At 38.4% G+C, this 18,988-nt stretch overlaps 1 protein-coding gene across 2 annotated transcripts in view; it reads left to right on the top strand.

Annotated features, from left to right (window-relative positions):
* The window catches only part of slc27a6 (solute carrier family 27 member 6), a 43,519-nt gene extending 25,755 nt beyond the window's left edge, over positions 1-17,764 (top strand). For both annotated transcript variants that reach the window (XM_084383396.1, XM_084383395.1), the window contains exons 7-11: positions 6,623-6,713; positions 6,829-7,027; positions 10,915-11,012; positions 11,185-11,315; positions 14,199-17,764. In XM_084383396.1, the coding sequence (XP_084239522.1) occupies positions 6,623-6,713; positions 6,829-7,027; positions 10,915-11,012; positions 11,185-11,315; positions 14,199-14,375 (696 nt within the window). In that variant the 3' untranslated portion in view covers positions 14,376-17,764. The remainder of the gene's footprint in view (positions 1-6,622; positions 6,714-6,828; positions 7,028-10,914; positions 11,013-11,184; positions 11,316-14,198) is intronic.
* Positions 17,765-18,988: the final 1,224 nt, after the last annotated feature.

Raw genomic sequence — 18,988 nt, 5'->3', positions numbered from 1 at the left:
GCACTGCTGCTAATCAGGCACATCTTGTGGCAGAAGCATTGTGCAAGACTTAAATTTGACCACTAAAGTGACTCGGTTAGCCGAGAACTGTAGTAAGTGATGGGGGGAGGGGTAAACAGCTTAGAGGAGATCTTTCTCTCAGATGCATTATCCACCATGTAGCAACTGTCCTCCATCTACAGGATGCTTAACCGTCTGTCAGCTAACTGTATGTAGCATAGTGTGCCCACAGTATAATGCACACCTGTGGTTGTCCACTATAACAATAATTCTCTTTGTGAAGCATCTGCAGTTTTGTTGAGATTATCTCTGAGAAGTGTTGTTACAGTGTACAGTTCAATGAAATACATTACAATACTGTGTTTCTGTTCTTTTATGATATATCTGTGATTTGTTAATTATGATGTTAATCATGATTGAGTTATTATTGTGCCCCTTAAACATGCCCAACTTGCATTGAATATAGAATACAACACACACTATTATCAAATAAGACAAATTCCCCCGAAAACAATACCACTGGTGTTCAGACCTTATTGTCTTCAACGATATCCATAAATCACTGATGAAGCTATATAACTGCAACATAGAAGATGAATCCAAGTGAAGACTAGTTCAATTGTCCATCTCGTCTTTTTTTCAAGGCTTTTGAGACAAAGTTAGCAAACTTAGAAACATCACAAACTAGAATGGAACTCAGCAGAGCGCATACCTCCGCCAAGGCCCAACAGTTCCCTTTTGTACTCACTCATACAGGTGAAACTTGAAAAATTAGAATATCGTGCAAAAGTTCATTTATTTCAGTAATTCAACTTAAAAGGTGAAACTTATATATTATACAGACTCATTACATGCAAAGTGAGATATTTCAAGCCTTTATTTGTTATAATTTTGATGATTATGGCTTATAGCTTATGAAAACCTCAAATAAAAAATCTGAAATAGAGTTTTTTCATCAACATCCTCAGTTTTTTCATCAACATCCTCATCATGCCTTATTCCCTGAGAAATAAATCAAAATGTGGAAAAAATCCCTCTTGAATGAAAGAAAGTGAGAAAAAAGGGATCCTTCCCTTAATCTGGATCCGCACCAAAAATCGGGATCTATTCTCGGCCAAGACCCATCCTCCATCCTAGTTTCATGGAAATCCACTTAGTAGTTTTTGTGTGATCCTGCTACTCACAGAATATAATGAAATGCAACATGCTATTTTAAAATTACAATATATGTAATAAAAAGATGTGTCAAATGTTGTTTTCAAAATAAACATCTTTGAATATAATTTAATACAGTATAATGTTATACAATATAAAAGTACAACACAATGGGCCTCATGCAGCAACATTCTCTTAAGATGCACCAAACGTTCTTACCATCCAAACCTGCTCTAACCCAGGTGTGCTGAATGATGAATCCCACTTCATTGTAAATTGGAGGCGCGCGGCTGATTGTTTCCAATTAGCATAGGTTATGCCCACTAAACACCATATAAGGGCAGTGATGATGCTGTGAATACAGAGTCAGCAGAGGGATGCACAGTTACTGAGATCAAAAGAAAGTGGTTTGACATGTCTCATTGCCATATTGTGCAGTGTACAGCAGGCCATTGCCATTAAGCATGCTTTCTCCGGGGTGTATATGAGCTTTCCACCTGCAGTATCAAGGTTCATCCACCTGGCCTTCAGCCCAACTATGCGCTCTACCACGGAGCAGGTGTGCGTGTCGGTGGTTGTAAGAGTGCTCCTGTCTGGTCTGGGGATTTGTCAGGGGGGCCATTAGCCATGGAGTGAGGGCATAACCTTGGTCACCTATGTTACATTTCTGTAAAATTGAGTTTTATAATAGTTAAGCTGGATGGTGTTTTTTAGAATTACAAATCATTTACCAATCAGCCACTCATCTCCACCAGCTCCTTGAGCCAGACACATCTCCATGGAACTATTCTGCAGCACAAAGTAGTCGTGTGCTCCCCTGGCCAACGGGCCACGGCATTCAGAAGGAGGCAGTTTGCATCTGATATTATTTGGACGTTAATAGAGTGATACAGCTTTCGGTTGAGGAATGGGAATGGATCTGGAGAGGGTGCTCTGATCCGTGTATGCGTGCAAGCTACAGCACCAATGATATTTGGCAATCCAGCTACAGCAAAAAAGCACTCTCAATCTCTACCTGCTGGTTAGCAGTGTACAGGAACGATATGCACTGGGGCATGAATGAAACTATCGCTTTCAGTACTCTTTGACAGGACTTTGAAATGCCTGATCTGTCTCCTATCTCTCTCTGAAATTATCCTGTGGCCAAAACTCGGAGTATACTGAGAACTTGGAGGTGTGGAGGAACGGGATTTGACCGCCGTGTGTTCCACCTAACCTGAGGCTCCAGGTTATTGCACTAATCCATAAGCAGTGCTTGTGGCAATCTGAAACAACTCAGCAGCCATTCATGTGTCTCATCAAACAGATCTGTGTGATCTCTAAAACCACTCTGTGTAAGGCCTGGCTTTCCAAAGCATGTAGTAGCAGTAGGTAAGCCATGAGTCAGGTGCTGAACACACATGTCATAACTGTATATATGTTCTGTAATTCGTTTGGCATGAAGGTGTTTACAAACTTTAAAGGAATAGTTCACTCTAGAACGAAATTCCGTCATTATCGACTCACCCTCATGCTGATGAGAAGTCCGGTGTAGTTTCTTATTCCTCAAAGTGCAGCTGGAGATCCGTGGGGGTACCCTCCTGCAGCAATAATCCATATAACGGGCGTAAATGGTGTCCAAGACGAAAAGGTCCATAAAACTACACAAAAGCTTTGTAATATTCCTCCATACTGCTCGTCCGCTGCAATCCAAGTGTCCTGAAATGGCGACATCCAGAGTTTACTCGAAACGACGTAATTTAGTACATTTTTCTAGCCTAAACAGTCACTATGCTATATCTGCCAAGAGGCACGCTGCCGCGTGCACGCGAGTCTCCCTCACAGCATTTGCACTACGGAAGCCGCGCCAGACAAGATCAACAGAACTCACGATAGATACACACTGGTATTTACATCCTGCTGTGAGTTTCAAAGTTTCAAATCACTAGTGCAGGCAGATCCCTCTTCTGTTTGTGTGTCTCTCAGTCGCTCACAGCAGTGTGCAAACCGCTGTGAGGGAATCTCGCGTGCACGCGGGAGCGTGCCTCCAGGCAGATATAGCATAGTGACTGTTTAGGCTAGAAAAATGTACTAAATGACGTCGTTTCGAGTAAACTCTGAATGTCGCCACTTTAGGACACTTGGAGTGCAGCGGACGAGCAGTATGGAGGAATATTACAAAGTTTTTGTGTAGTTTTATGGACCTTTTGGTCTCGGACACCATTGACGCCCGTTATATGGATTTTTGCTGCAGGAGGGTACCCCCGCGGATCTCCAGCTGCACTTTGAGGAATAAGAAACTACACCGGACTTCTCATCAGCATGAGGGTGAGTCGATAATGACTGAATTTTGTTCTAGAGTGAACTATTCCTTTAATTTCATTATGCAACCCTGTGTTGTATAATGATCCATAAATTACCTTGCACCTTTTAATAACATTACAATTGTGATGCAATAGTAGTGTTTGTGATTGACAAGATAATAAATACCCTCTCATGTAAAAATAATGTGTCAGGGCATGAACATCATTACGCTGCTGAAACTTGAAAGAGGCTGGGTAACGAATGTCAACTTTGATTAGTTGTTGAGAGTAAACTGTAAGTCTGTTTAGACAGTTACCAAGGATGACCAGTAAAGTGGCTTTACTGTGGCTGTTGTAGGTATTAACCTCAATAATGCTTGTCTGTGGAGCTGCTCTAAATCAGAGGAGTTACAAAAGAGTAGCTACATGTATTTAGCTCTAATCTCTGACCTCAGCTATTCTTAGACCTGTCAGTGCCTGTCCTGCTGAGCCACTGTTTAAGATTATAAAAGTGAAGTTATACAACATAATCATTTAATGTCACATATCCTAATTTAGTTAACAGGATTGTTAGTTCTGTAACATGTAGTATCTAGAATGTCGCTCAGTAGAGCACATACCTCTGCCAAAGCCCAGCAGTCCGCTTTAATTCAATCAAGCTTAATCCAATATCAAACTGGATAGCCCTGTATCACTCTAAACTGTAAACCACCCATAACTGCTTAACCATAATTCAAGCTCACCAGATCTGTAACAGCCGACCATCAGGGAAACAACACAATGCAGGTGGAATCATTATCTCCATTGTGTTGTGGAGGACTAATAGATTTTTATTTGGATCCACATAGAATTGTACTAACATATAGATACCAGCCACCTAAATATGGCAGCTATTTCTTTACATTTCATTTACATTAGCAGATGCTTTTGTCCAAAGCGACTTACAGTAATTCATACATTCATGGCGGTGGCTGCCATGCAAGGTGTCAATCAGCATATCAGGAGCAGTTTTGGGGTTCAGTATCTTGCCCAAGGACACTTCGGCATGTAGACAAGGGGAATCAAACCAGCGACCTTCCGATAACAAGACGCTGGCTCTGCCCCCAGGGTTGCCCACAGGGGGAGAACACAGGTCAGTTGTCCGGTGCCCTGGGTCATGGAAGGGCCTATAAGAGCAATCTAATCCTTAAAATAAGCTGCTGTGGAGGGGGGCTGGAGATCAAACGTGTTGTTAATGATATGATCATTTACAATGCATGTTTGGTGCTTTCATATATTAACACTTTTACTAACATTAGTGTGGAGACAATTATTTTTATTGTTGATCAATTATTTTCTGGATCAAATGATTCGTTGATTTGTCTCAGTTTACTGTCAAAGAGGAGGAGACAAACCAGGAAATGTTCACATTTAAGAAGATGAGAATTTTAACCTTAGCTCTCTTAAGAAATGACTCAAACTGATTGATTGATTATCAAAATAGTAACCTATTAGTGTAATAGTTAACAGTAAATCAATGAATCAGTTAATTGTTAGTCTTAAATTATTAGTCTGATTTAATTCTCAGGCAGTCCAACTGGTGGTGAGATGTAACTGTTGGGGAGATTTGGTTTATCAAAGACACTAGAAAACCATAAAACTAGAATAGCACTCCGTAGAGCACATACCTCCGCAAAGGCCCAAAAGTATTTTAATTCAATCAAGCCTAATCCAATATCAATTAAAAGACATTTAAATCTGTTAGATCCAGATTTTTATTTGGATCTGAATCAAATTGTACTCACTCACAGATAACAGCCACTTAAATTCACTGATTCGTCATCAAGATCCATGCATTATTACCTGAGAAATTAATGAAATAATGAATTTATTGGTAATAAACACAAGAGAAATGTCAGAGAGGTCAGACCACAGTGTTTAACTATATATTTTTAAATGTTACAGTTACGGCTAAAATGCCAACAGAAATAACAAAGTTTGCTATTTTCACAAATCTCTGCATTTGAAAGCATCCACCAGTCGACTGCCCTGAAGTGACTGTTGTTACTGCGACGTCACAGTGATTTGGTCTATAGTTTTTTAATAAAATATAGCTTTAAACAATATCTTGCAGTCCATTACCAAAACAACTTAGCAAACACAGTTTGCTGATGAAGATCATGAGATGTATCAAAACTTCTGCTGTGAAGACCATCATGGGCCGTTTGCAGCAACAGGGCTTACGCCTGGTCTTAAACTAAGTTGGTCGTAACTTGGTGTTGTAAGTCTGACCTGACAGTTACGCCGGTTGCACTATGTTTAAGCCTTTTTAAGCAGTCAATACTGCAACACACTGGGATTAACTGAAACAATGCTTTTTTTAGACAGAGAAAGGAATTACCTAATGTATTACATCTGCTGAATTTACAAGAGGGGATAAATATTCAGAGTTTGTCATAGCCAGCGTTTTAGTTTCCCTGCACTTAACAACTCACAGAGCTTCTGTTATGATGTTGGACAGCTTGGCAGTCACTGTTTTGTGGTGGCTGTACAGATTTTACATTTTATTATGTCAGTGCCTGTGAAATTGCCTTTTTTTCTCTTTGATTCTCCACTAGTTTGTGTTAAATTAGAAATGATTAGCTACACATTAGCGGGACAGTGGCAGATGTGAAACAACACACAGGAGATTTTCTTTGTTCTTGAGAAGCTGCAGCTTTTATTCACTGAGGAACTGTAACAACACTGTAAATGTAGCGTTGAAATTACAACTTACTGCTCACCTTTCTTCTCTGCTTCACTTGTATTCACCATCACTTGCTGCCGCTCACTCTCTCGCTCCACCACACACTCCTTACACACATGCATTATGTACTGCCCTGTTCCCTAAAGGAGCTACGCCACGGCGATACATAAATGTATCCTAGTGACACACGCTGCTGCTAGGCAACAGCCATGGGCGCAGTCATATGACCGTGCATCACTGAGACTGCATAGTTAAGACTAGGATGAAGTTTAGTTGGTGCAACCGATGTAGAATCAATTCTAAAGACTGGTCTTAACTAAGACAGACTTAGCAGTTAGGGCCAGTCTTAGTCCTGATAATTAAGGTTGATTGGTGGGTGATTGTTGCATTAATTAGTTTATATTTTAATGACACTAGCCGTCATAATGACATTACCTTTCTTCTTCTCTTTTTTGTGCAGCTCCTGTTTAAGTATAATCTGGTAAAGTATGACATGGTGAAAGATGAACCAATGAAAGATCAGCATGGTTTCTGTCAGCAAGTGGAAAGAGGTGAGAACGCAACTCCTAAACATTTCCACAAAATAATTTTCTCTGTAGATAGTTGACATCACCTTAAAAATGATTTGTATTCATATAAGACTTTCTGTCCCATTCTCATTCTCAGGTGAGACAGGGCTTTTACTGTCCAAGGTGAGCATCCTCACTCCGTTCTTTGGCTATGCTGGAAGCAAACAGCTGACTGAGAAGAAGCTGTTGAGAAATGTGTTTGTGAAGGGGGACGCCTACTTTAACACAGGTGATCTCATGGCTGAAGACCAGGAAGGCTTCATCTGTTTCAGAGACAGAGTGGGAGACACCTTCAGGTAAAGTGGGATAACACGTTTGAGATGTCTTTACTGCATGTACGAACTATACACCAGGGCCTTTCAAACATCCATCCCTGTGATGGTGTTCAGTCTCATGATGTCATCAGGCTTGAGGACAACACATGTGACAGGAAGGCTGCGATACAAACTAGAGGTGTGTAGTTCAAACATGTGTGCATTTACTAGGCAGGGAGGGCGAAGCAAAGACATGATATACAGTCATGATGATCTGATCAGTCTCTCATTCAGCATTTCTTTCATCAGTTTTTCTAAAGAGATGAAGCATGTTCCTGAGGTTTACTTTCTACTGAACAAAGAACTCCAGCTCCCTTGAAAATTTGACTGCATAGCAGTTCAGGCACTTTTGTGACTGAAACTTTGATATCCATAAAACTCACCGAAGCTCTCTTCAATATTCAGTAAATGTTAAATGCTAAATAAATGTATTTAGCTGTAATCTCTGCTGTCTACAAACCTGTGGAGCCCTCAGTGCTGTCCGTCCTGCTGTTATTATAGACATGTCTCAACTCATCCCAGCCACAAGTTACTAATGGACTCATCTCAAGGTCTCAAGGACTCACAGTCTGGGGTTTATGGGAAATGGAGTTTGTTTAAGGTCCAGATTGTTCTTTAAAAATGATCGTCCTTACCTAAACGTAAAGGATTGAACAACACAAAATAATATTGAGATAGGTTCTGTTCTAAAACTGGATTTTTAGTTCAGAAAGATAGAATCCAGAGTGCTCGGAGGTTCAAACAAAATGTTATGAAGGTACTCTTTGGCAGGGCACAAGGAAAAAGATGCTTGTTAAGTAACAACCCAGATGGATTAAAAACAGAATCGAGGAAGCAGAGTGACTAAAAGTCCTGACGATGGATGTTAAAACAAGCGGAGTAACAACCCACACAGAGCACCTACAGCCTTCCACAGGGTGTCACCCTCAGCACACAGTTTCCTTTTTGCAGAGACAGGTCAGGACTATAGTTCAAACATCTGAGTGGAAAGCAAATGAACTCACATTTAACAAGTACATAGAATGACCACTAGATGGCTGTGTTACATTTATTAACACACCATAGAAGTAACAAGAAAAAGGACAGATCCGTTTCTTAATGTAGTCCTGGATATGCAGTGACACACTGTACACAATGTAACACAGCTGTCTAGTGGTCATACTTTGTACTCATCACTTCATTTGCTTGAAGGTTCTGTTATTAGGTTGCATTATGGGAAATGCAGGATCCTGAGTTTTGGGATAAATCTACTCTTTCCCCCAGAAATCCATTAATCATATATATGTGTAAAAAAGATTACCTGTAAGATAACCTTAAAAACACTTTTAATGATTCTTTCTGTTTCAAAGGCATTTTTAAGATTAAGAAAAATTAAGATAAGAATTCTTCGGTACTAACAAAGCCTTAAAAACTGATGGCAGGGATGTCACGAGCCAGTAGCTCATTGGTGTGCCAGCGTTTGGGATTGATGTGACACAACAGATCAACATCAGCCACTTCTATAGATAACGTCATCCTGATAGGAGTCAGCAAGACGAATACTAATGTTCAGCTGATATATCTGTGTATCCCTCGCCAAATCTAGCATGGCTGGAATGTAAAGGATAATGACCTGATGATGTTCAAAGAAAAAGGAATAATGATTAGACGGTTGGTGAAAATGGGATAAGAGCTGGCTCTGTATTACTACAGCAGGTGAGAGCAGGTCTGAAACAGTCTGCTGTGTCCTGACGTAGTATTTTATTTTACTATACTTGTAGCAAACCTCAGCCCAACAATGGTGAAGCATACTGATGATCCAGAAGCCTTTATTTATATTCAGCCTTCAGCCTTAATTAAACACAAATTCACTTTCCTTTCTGTTACTCCTTTTTCTGTAGTAAACACTGTAAGAGCTGACAGATAAATTACATAAAAAAGCTCTTACAACCACACAAAAAACTACAAACATCTGTAGGCTGTCTTAATTAATCGTGAAGTTCACTGACACGCAGCATACATATGTGGGAAGGCTTGAAAGCAGATGTTTACATGTCACGTGACTGTAAAACTTTTCTGCGAGAAGCTGACGTCGGCATGGCCTTTACAATAACATATTTAAACACACTTTACCTGTTAGATTCACCACAGCACATATAAATGGACATAGCTGGCTGAGGTGGCAGATATGATATGGACTTGACTCCAGAGAAGAGATATCGTGTTCACAAGAGGATTTATTTCTTAATTGCTGCACATTGTGTGTAGACTGTATTTGTCTTGAGTCTGTGTGTGGGGTTGAGCTTGTGTTTGTGGTCTATGAGAAATTAAAGGAGAATACAATTAGGACTATCAATATAATGATAGGCTATAATATAATAATAATCACAAATATTGTATTAATCGACAACAGTTAATATAATCACTAACTTGGCTTAACACGGTAGCCATAATCTTCCATTGCACAGTATTAGCCTTAGTGCTACTACAACTGACACGAGGCATTTAAGCACACGGCAGTTAAGTCTATACACAGAGCATACAGAAATGGAGATTCACGTCAGAATAAGGCATTACTATAACAGCAAATTTCAACATGCAGACACTCAGAGCAAATCAGAGGCTGTGACATTAACTGATGAGATAATGTATTAGTGGAGTTATGGATGATCACCCGAGTTATACAATTTACGAGTGAACTGTTAGCTTACTATGGAAAAAAGGCTTTGCATGCGAGAGCGAGTAACAACTCTACAATCCAAACCGTCAAAGCTATAAAGTTAAACTACAACATATATTTGTTCTATAATGATACTTAACAGGCTCTATATGTGCAGTACTCACATCATCCTCACGAACGCACGAACAGGTCAATAATAATGAAAGAAAGGAGTCCGCTGGGCCTCTGAACAGTCATCAAAAAGCAGCATGCACTCACCTGCAGGGGGCGTGGACAGGCTTTCTAACAGACATTAAACAAGTTAAAGGTGCACTGTGTTGTTGGGGATTTTTTTTTTATCAGAAGGGAATGATCTTCATTGACAACAATATATATAATAAATAAACAAACTCTCTTTTTTTTCATGACTGAATAAACAAACTGACCTTAAAGGACAACATAATTTATACTGTTTTATTTTGTTTATATGTGGCGGACCCTGCCACCTTTCTAGCTTCAAACAGTGTTCTGGGACCTTATTTTCCTCTGAGAACAGCTGGTTTGGATAGATAGATAGATAGATAGATAGATAGATAGATACTATATTTATCCCGAGGGAAATTCAAGTGTCCGGTAGCATACAAATTACAAAACATACATTACACATATATAATATATAAAATTAAAATTAACAGTAGCTACAATAAACAGTGCAAAAAGTAAACAGTGCAAGTGGAGTGCAAATGGAAGTAAAATAGTGAAAATGGATGTGCAAATAGAGGTAGAAATTGTAAATACATATTTCTGAGTTTGTATTATTACCTCATTAATATTGTGAATTATTTGAATTCTGAGTTTGAATTTCTTCTCCAAAACTACATAGTTCTCCAGGAAACACAATAATATCTTCTTCCCATTCCAGCCAGGTTCATGATTTTCAATAACAGGGGCGTTACATTTCAGAGAAAAAACGTTTGTTTTGTACAGATGTCAATTTGCTGACTGTTGCTGCAATCGCTATACACTGGAAGTGCTTCCAAATAAAAGCCTCAAATAGTAAAAATGGCGTTAACAAAATAAAAGCTTCCAGGAAGTGGTTACCTTAATAATAGACCTTTCTAAGTAATTTACTTGTGGTGTGTTATTTCCAAACTGTACCCTCAGGGGGATCAGTAAAGGGTTATCTTATCTTAGTCATCTTGAGTGGTACCATATTTTTCCCTCATTTCAGGTGGAAAGGTGAAAATGTAGCAACGACAGAGGTCACAGAGATTCTTGGTCAGGTGGATTTTATCCAAGAGGTCAATGTGTATGGAGTGGCAGTACCAGGTATGTATAAACCTCTGCTCCGAAGACTGCTTCAAAACAAAATCACAAAGCCTTTGAAAACTTAAGTACAGACAGAATAATCACCTCCTAATAATGTGTCACATACAGTATATACAGTACATATTCTATGTTTCCGCAGCCATTTAATTTCCCAATGACCCACTGTCCACAGGGCATGAGGGCAGAGGAGGAATGGCTGCCATGATTGTCAGACCAGGCCTCACATTCGATGGGAAGAAGCTGTTTGAGCATGTGGTGAAGGATCTACCGGCGTATGCTCGTCCACTGTTCTTAAGGCTTCAGGTAACAAGCAGAGACATGCTAACATACTGGGTCTGCATCCTGAATTTGCTGATGAGTCTTGTGCATTATGAGGCCTATAGTGAAGTTTACATTAATTCAGCACAAAAAAGTGAACAGTTGGGGAAAAAAGGCTTAATAAAAGCTCTATTTGTGTGTTACCTGAGGAGCTTTAGAGTTTTGAAATAATTGCAGAGGATGTCTGTGATCTTCATTCCCTGTGACTCTGACTTTTCAGTAATTTGCAGAGTAAAAATGCGATAATAATACTCCTGAGTGAATCTGTGATTTGTCGGTGAATCCTTTGATTTTGGACCTGGTTCTTCCTGTTGTCAGACAACTGAACAAGTATGACATTTGACTGTGGCGGCTCATGATATGTTTAACAGGAGTCGAGTTATACTGTGAGATCGGCTATATTGATGTTTGACATAAGGGACAGAGAAGGTTATTCACAGCAAAAGGTTGTCATATTAACGTACAGCCACAAAGCATCTGTTAGTTGATCTAAATGAGCTGCAAATGTGAATTAATACTGTGAACAAATCAACTCTAAACTATAGCTGCTGAAGAACAGATGCTTGGCTTCTGAAGTTGATGATACATGGACCCTTGACATCATATCCAGGAGATAATGTCGTTAAGTATGAATAAAATATAGACTTCCCTTATCCTGTGAGAGTGCTCCACATCAAACACAAACATAGGGTGGTCATTTCTACACACACCAGGTCCCCTGGTAATACTAGCCCTATAGGGCTTTTGGGTTATGCACATCAATGCAGCAGATATATTATCCAGTATTTAAAAAGAAAACCCTAACAGGGAGCATTTTACTGCACAGTGAATACTTTTTCATATTTGAAGTTAGGTTCAGGTTTTGCTCAATTTATTTAGACAGAAAAATGACATGTAAAATACAATGTGGACAGACTTCAGACAGGGAGGTAAGGTATTTGAAGAGGCCTGCCTTCCTCTCAAGTTCAATGTCAGTACAGCAGGAGAACTCAGTGTCTTTTGCTTGTTAAGTTTTTGCATTTTTAGTTCAACTTTGCAGTCCATGCTCTGGATGGTGTTGTCTCAATAGAATTAGACTCTGCTGGTTTTGTTAATAGTTTCCCCGATATTTTTACCAGTTGATAAAAATGTAATTAAGTCAGTAGAATCACTGCTCTAAAGGCAGAGTAAAGTTAAAGTTCTGGACAGCTTTCTGAAAAAGTTCCTGAACTGCATTGTGGATGTTGAGTACTGCAAATCAAGGTTATTGCATTTTTCATTTATCAATTCATCAATTGTTTTCTCAGTAATATTATTAACTTTTCATAGCCTGATGTGAAGTTCTCAAATGTCATCCAAAGGCAAAAGATTTTCAGTTTATTATTTTGTAAAGCACATAAAAGTAGCAAATCCTGACAACTTACAAGATTTAGTGAATGTTTTCCTCTGAGAACAACTTGTTTATTAAGTTATGGAAAAGATAAATATTTCTGAGTTTGTATTATTACCTCATTAATATTGTAGATATTAAAATTCTGAGTTTAGATTTCTTGTCCAAAACTGAATAGCGTCCCTTTAATTTGATACAAATACAATACACATAAACACATCATTATATGGTGACATACATAAACATATCCTCACAAATGGACAAAAAGACAGACACAAATAAAGGAAGGAAAAAAACTAAAACTAAAAATATAATACAATTAAATAAATTTGCAGTCAGATTCCGCTGTCAGATAGTCCAAATTATCACCCCCACACCATCACACCTCCTCCTCCATGCTTCACAGTGGGAACCAAACATGTAGAAACCACCTGCTCACCTTTTCTGCGTCCCACAAAGACACAGCGGGTGGAGCCAAAAATCTCCAATTTGGACTCATCAGACCAAAGTATAGATTTCCACTGGTCTAAAGTCCAATCCTTGTGTTTCTTGGCCCAAACACTTTTCTTCTCCTTGTTCTTCCTCAGTAGTGGCTTCTTTGCAGCAATTCGACCATGAAGGCCTGATTCACACAGTCTCCTCTGAACAGTTGATGTTGGATGAGACTTAGCTCTGTGGAGCATGTATGTGGGCTCTAATCTGAGGTGCTGTTAATTTGTGGTTTCTGAGTCTGCTAACTCTAATGAACTTATCCTCTGCAGCAGAGGTAACTCTTGGTCTTCCTCTCCTGGGAGGGTCCTTATGAGAGCCAGTTTCATCATGCGTTTGATAGTTTTCGCGACTGCACTTGAGGATACATAGAAAGTTCTTTATATTTTCCGGATTGACTGACCTTCATGTCTTAAAGTAATGATGGACTGTCGTTTCTTACTTAGCTGAGTGGTTCTTGCTATAATATGGTTTAGAACAGTAGTTGAATAGGGCTATTCACTGAATGGAACTGTGTACCAACCCTACCTCTGCACAACACAACTGATGGTCTCAAACACATTAAGAAGGCAAGACATTCCACAAATTAACTCTTGACAAGGCACACCTGTTAACTGAAAACCATCCCAGGTGACTACCTCATGAATCTGATTGAGAGAATGCTTAGAGTGTACAAAGCTGTCATCAAAGCAAAAGGTGGCTACTCTGAAGAATATAAAATATAAATCATATTCTGGTTTGTTTAACACTTAATAACTACTTAATTCCATATGTGTTTTTTCTTAGTTTGGATGTCTTCAGTGTTAATCTACAATGTAGAAAATAATAAAAATAAAGTAAAACCATTGAATAAGAAGGTGTGCCCAAACTTTTGACTGGTAGTGTATATATATATATATATATATGTATATATATATATATATACACACATACATATATATGTATAATTTGAATTCAGTGTGAAAGCTGCTGATACCCTGCAATTCCACTGATTGTTGTTTTTTCCACAGGAGTTCATGGAAATGACAAGTACCTTCAAGCAGCAGAAGTTCAAGCTGGTGCAGAGCGGCTTCAACCCCTCAACAGTCACTGATCCTCTCTATGTGTTGGACTACCAGCAGGAGAGCTACATTCCTCTCACAGATAGTATCTACCAGAGCATCCTTGCAGGGGAACGCAAGCTATAGAATTTAGTATGGCTGCTATGACATGACATGAAACAATGCACAAAGGAGGAGAGAAATGAGCTCTACTTTTTGCAACATTGACACAAATCATTGAGCCTACAATCTATTGAATGATTGACTGAGGTCTGAATGAAAAGCCATGTGATGAGTTGACTGTACAATGTAAACAATAATGTCCTTATGAGATATTATTGTTAAACAAAAGATTAAACTGAATGTATCACTATGACATAACTCCTTAAATTAACACAGTTCAATCTATTATTTACCCCTCAAAATACACTGCATACCTTCAACTGAAACAAAGTGTTTGTTAAAAAATCTTAACTGATTAACTGCACAGTTTACTTTTAAGTTGAAAAATACTGTGAAAACCATATTTTAATTTATACCTTACATGGGCCTTAATTATTTTAGTTAAGGTGTGAGTCTGTACTGAATGTGTGCTTTAGTAATAGAGAGATGAATGGATTATAATAGATTAAGGATATTTAATGGGTTATCTTCATGGTTAACAGGGTTTAAATGGCTACACCCCTGGAAATGACCAAATATCATAGAAGACCATCCTTGAATATGCACTTAAAGGTCTACTTTGTAAGATAGTTGATTGTTGAATCTCATTCCCAACTCTTATAATACTGATGCTTTGGGTTGGTAGGTCAGACCAGTCACCAACCCAAAGCATCAGTATTTGTCGAGCTTGGAACGACAGTCAACAATCTTACAAATTGGACCACCTTTAAATTGAAAAATGAAGACCCCTTTAAGATATTAATGAAGAGATGGCATGTTATTTGGTCAATTGTTTTGCTATTTCTTTTACTCTTTTAAAAGCCCTTAAACTGTGCAGAGAAACCATGAGATATATTACAACCTACTGAGAGTTCCCTTAGAATCCAATCAATGTGCCTTCACTACATAAATACTCATGGGCTGATGAGAAATTTGATGATAAAAAAGTGATGTAAAATTAAGGGATTCCGTTTCATAGTTAATAAAAAGATGAAGGTTCACAAATGTTGTGTGGAATTTACAACCAAAATAAATGGTTCACAGATGTCTTCTCACAATATGCTGACACTTTGTCAAATGATTTTTTTTTTTTTAAATGTAAACAAATTTATCCACAAATGTTTGTTTTTTCTCACAGATTTGACTGTAGCCTATCACGTTTCTATCCATGATTTTGAAAATTCACACGAGGCTGACCAATCACAGCTAACCCTGTAGATGTTCAATTCTCATTTTTATTTATGAAACAAAACTAACTGTATATTGTCTTGATGTTGAGAGATTTTGAATATGAAGTGCCAAAAAGTGCCTAGATATGAATCCATATCAAAAGTGTTGAAATGCTGTGAAAGTTCTGATTCCATGATTTATTTATTTTAGTTTTTAATTTTTTCTTTTGCTTTTGTTTACCCAAGATTCTAATCTGGAATTAACCAGAATTCATACTTGGGAGTTTTCCCAGGTCAGATGAGTGTATTTGCTGTAGGTTAAGAAGTCCATCAACACGTGAGATCTTCACTTCACAGTAGATGCAGAATCAGGGCAGATGGGATTTGTATTATCCATCACAATAAGCTAGATTTTTCCACAAACTTTAATGTTTCTGCTGTGTTCAGCTTACATGAATTATTTACTATTTTAATTATTTAATTCTTATATGCTGTTATATGACTATAATACTATTGGCTGAAAAACCGGGAAGTTCAGAAAGCAGCAGACTATATACCTCATCAGACTACGTTCAGAAGAAATTAAAACTTGTTTTAACAAGTCTTAATCAATAATATTCTGAAGTAGACACATTGTTTTTTCCCGAAGCTAATGATGTAAGTACCTAAGGAGTGAGACATCTCACTTCTCTTGTATCTCTGTTGAGAGTTGGACATTTGCAGTGCCAGCAGACAAGGATCTAGTCCTGAAATGGAGGTCAGCGACAATGTTACCGTGGTTACTTTTTCAATATGTTTTACTTCAGTCTGTCTTCAAAAGTAAACAGTCTTTTGTCTTCGAGCGCAGCTTGAATGGAAACGCACCAATATTCTTCAACAGGCATTGTAAACATTGCGCCCTACAAGGTGCGAAAAATTAGCATGTCTACCCAGTTGTCATGTTACCAGCGCTGAGATGAGTGCCGACATTTATTATATGTTAATAAATACACACACTTAGAAGAGACTGAGCTGTGTAGAGCTGTTGTTATCCTGAGTTCTGAACAATGTGAGCATCATATACTGTTCATTGTTTGTTATGTGATGTAACCAAGTTATAAATATCCAGTAACATTCAGAACGTTCAATTCACTTTTATTTGTGATCAGTGAAAAAAACACGTCAGTGGGCACAAATCTGCACTCTTTCTGTTTGTTATTCCGACACTGATCTTGATTTACGAGCTTAAGTACACATTTGCAGCTCATTTGTGGTACCAGATGCCTTGCTGCTGTACTTGAATGTGACAACCTTTTGTTGCAGTAAACCTCAGGTGTCATCTCATTTAAAATGTCAGTATGACCGATCTCACTATACAGCTGCTGTCATTTCTCTGACAATGTTGTGATTATAAAATAGTAATTTTATCTGCAGCTCAGCAGCTCATTAAAGGGTAACTCCACCAATTGTACACGTCCTTTGAAAAGGAAGAAGAATGCATGGATTAAAAATAGTGATATCTCTGCCTCTGCAGTAGTCATTTGGATAATTAGTTTTGAAACAGTCCAACAGTGATATAGCCCAAAAGACTGCATTTTAAAACCTATCAACTATGTTACCCACAATGCAATTTAGCTGCTGAGTGGCAACTTATCAGATTACCGCAGCTTCCTCTGGAGACATAAAAGTACTGGTGGACTTATCCTTTATTGAAAACTGGTCAACTAAATGCTTATGAGCTGTGATCACATGTCATGCTCGTTCCTGTATCTGACAACAGAAGCAGAAAAATATGTCATGAGAACATCCATTCAGCTGTATTAAAACACATAATCACATAGAGGAAAACAAAAGGAGAACGATCTCTGTCGAGACGAGAGTTTTAGTGCTTTAGTGTTTCAGAAATAATCTCCGTCCGTACAACACACCTGAAAACACATATGTAAGCATTCACTTACACTGGGCATGGGCATGCAAGTGGAAGCAGGTAGCAGATTGTATACTCTGGTCGACTGGTTGCTTAGTTGCAGAAAATACTATGAACATTTTTTCATTTTACTTACTAATTACCTACTAAACTTTGCTTTTGGTTTCTATTATGTGTTGAAGGTACTGCGACAGTAGATCATTTTTTCTGAAAACAGGACAAACATGATGACGCAGGGAAACATGACTGCTGTTCACAGAATCCTCCTGTATAATTTTATTAAATCACTGTCAACAGCATTTTGACCCTTTTTCCATCAATGTCATTTCAGTCTCTGTCTTTCTCAGTATAAAGAACATATGTATAATGTTTGTACAAACCACTGATACGATCACATTTGTACATGTCATAGGGTACTTATCATCTTCACAGTCCTACAATACATGTTGTATCATGTTCATATTACAGGTTTATGACCTGACTGCCATCACAGTTGGATGTGTTCCATTCATGTGACATCACAGTTGCGTGTTTTCAGATTACTTGACATCACAATTGGACGTGTCCAGTACATTTTTACATCACAGTTGGTGTGTTCAGTTTATTGAGACATTTTCATTGGTTATGTTCAGTTTACAATTGCTGATTGTGTGCTTTCCATTGTCACAACAGAATTACATGTGTTGACTCTATTGTGACTCAAACATTGGATGTGTTCTGTTTACAATTGCATGAATTCAGTCCTATGTGACATCACAACAGGATTTGTTTGAGTTTAGCTTGTGTTTTCTACCATTTACAAACCATCACACTGTTAAGAAACACGCACTGGAAGTACGTAATTCCTTGCATAGATACATGACCTTTAAAGTACAATGTGACGTTATCTCTACTTTTACAATGATAAGACCAAATTAAGAAGACCTCTTGAAGTTATCAACTGGAGCAAACCATGTTTGCAGATTCAGCATATAAGATGTTTCCCAGATTATTTCGGAAGATGGTAGAATCACAGGCAAACAATCATCAGCGGGATAATTTCACACACTCAAGAGATGGACAGAAAACTAGAAACATCTCCATCAAAATTGTCAATCAGAAAGGACGAAGAAATGATCCTGAGTTGTTCCTTATCGCACTGTACTGTAGATTGTGACATTAACATTGGAAGTGTTCAGCCCATTGTGACTGAATACAGAATTGGATGAACACATCCAATTGGATGTGTTCAGTTCAGTGTGACTGATGTGGCACAAAACTTAAAACTGGGTTTCTCCTCTGACCCCTCTTTTCCTTTTGTCTCTTGGTTTTGCCGCATGGAGAGTACAGGTGTAGTGTGTCAGGCTGGCAGCCTTGTTGAAATAAATAAATCCAGGAAGAGCTCACTGCGGATACATGAGATACAAGATGCAGTTGATTCAGATTTCTTGTTCTTAAGTTGGCGGTGAGATTTAAGGCTGAGGGCAATGTTGGTACTTGCTGTTTCCCCCTTGTCCTCACCATGCGCCACGAGCACCAACTTA

The sequence above is a fragment of the Pagrus pagrus genome (genome assembly GCF_965226575.1).
Source record: "Pagrus pagrus genome assembly, chromosome: 19".
NCBI lineage: Eukaryota > Metazoa > Chordata > Actinopteri > Spariformes > Sparidae > Pagrus > Pagrus pagrus.
Note: the sequence above shows the minus strand (reverse complement) of the source record. Positions and strands in the feature narration are given on the sequence as shown.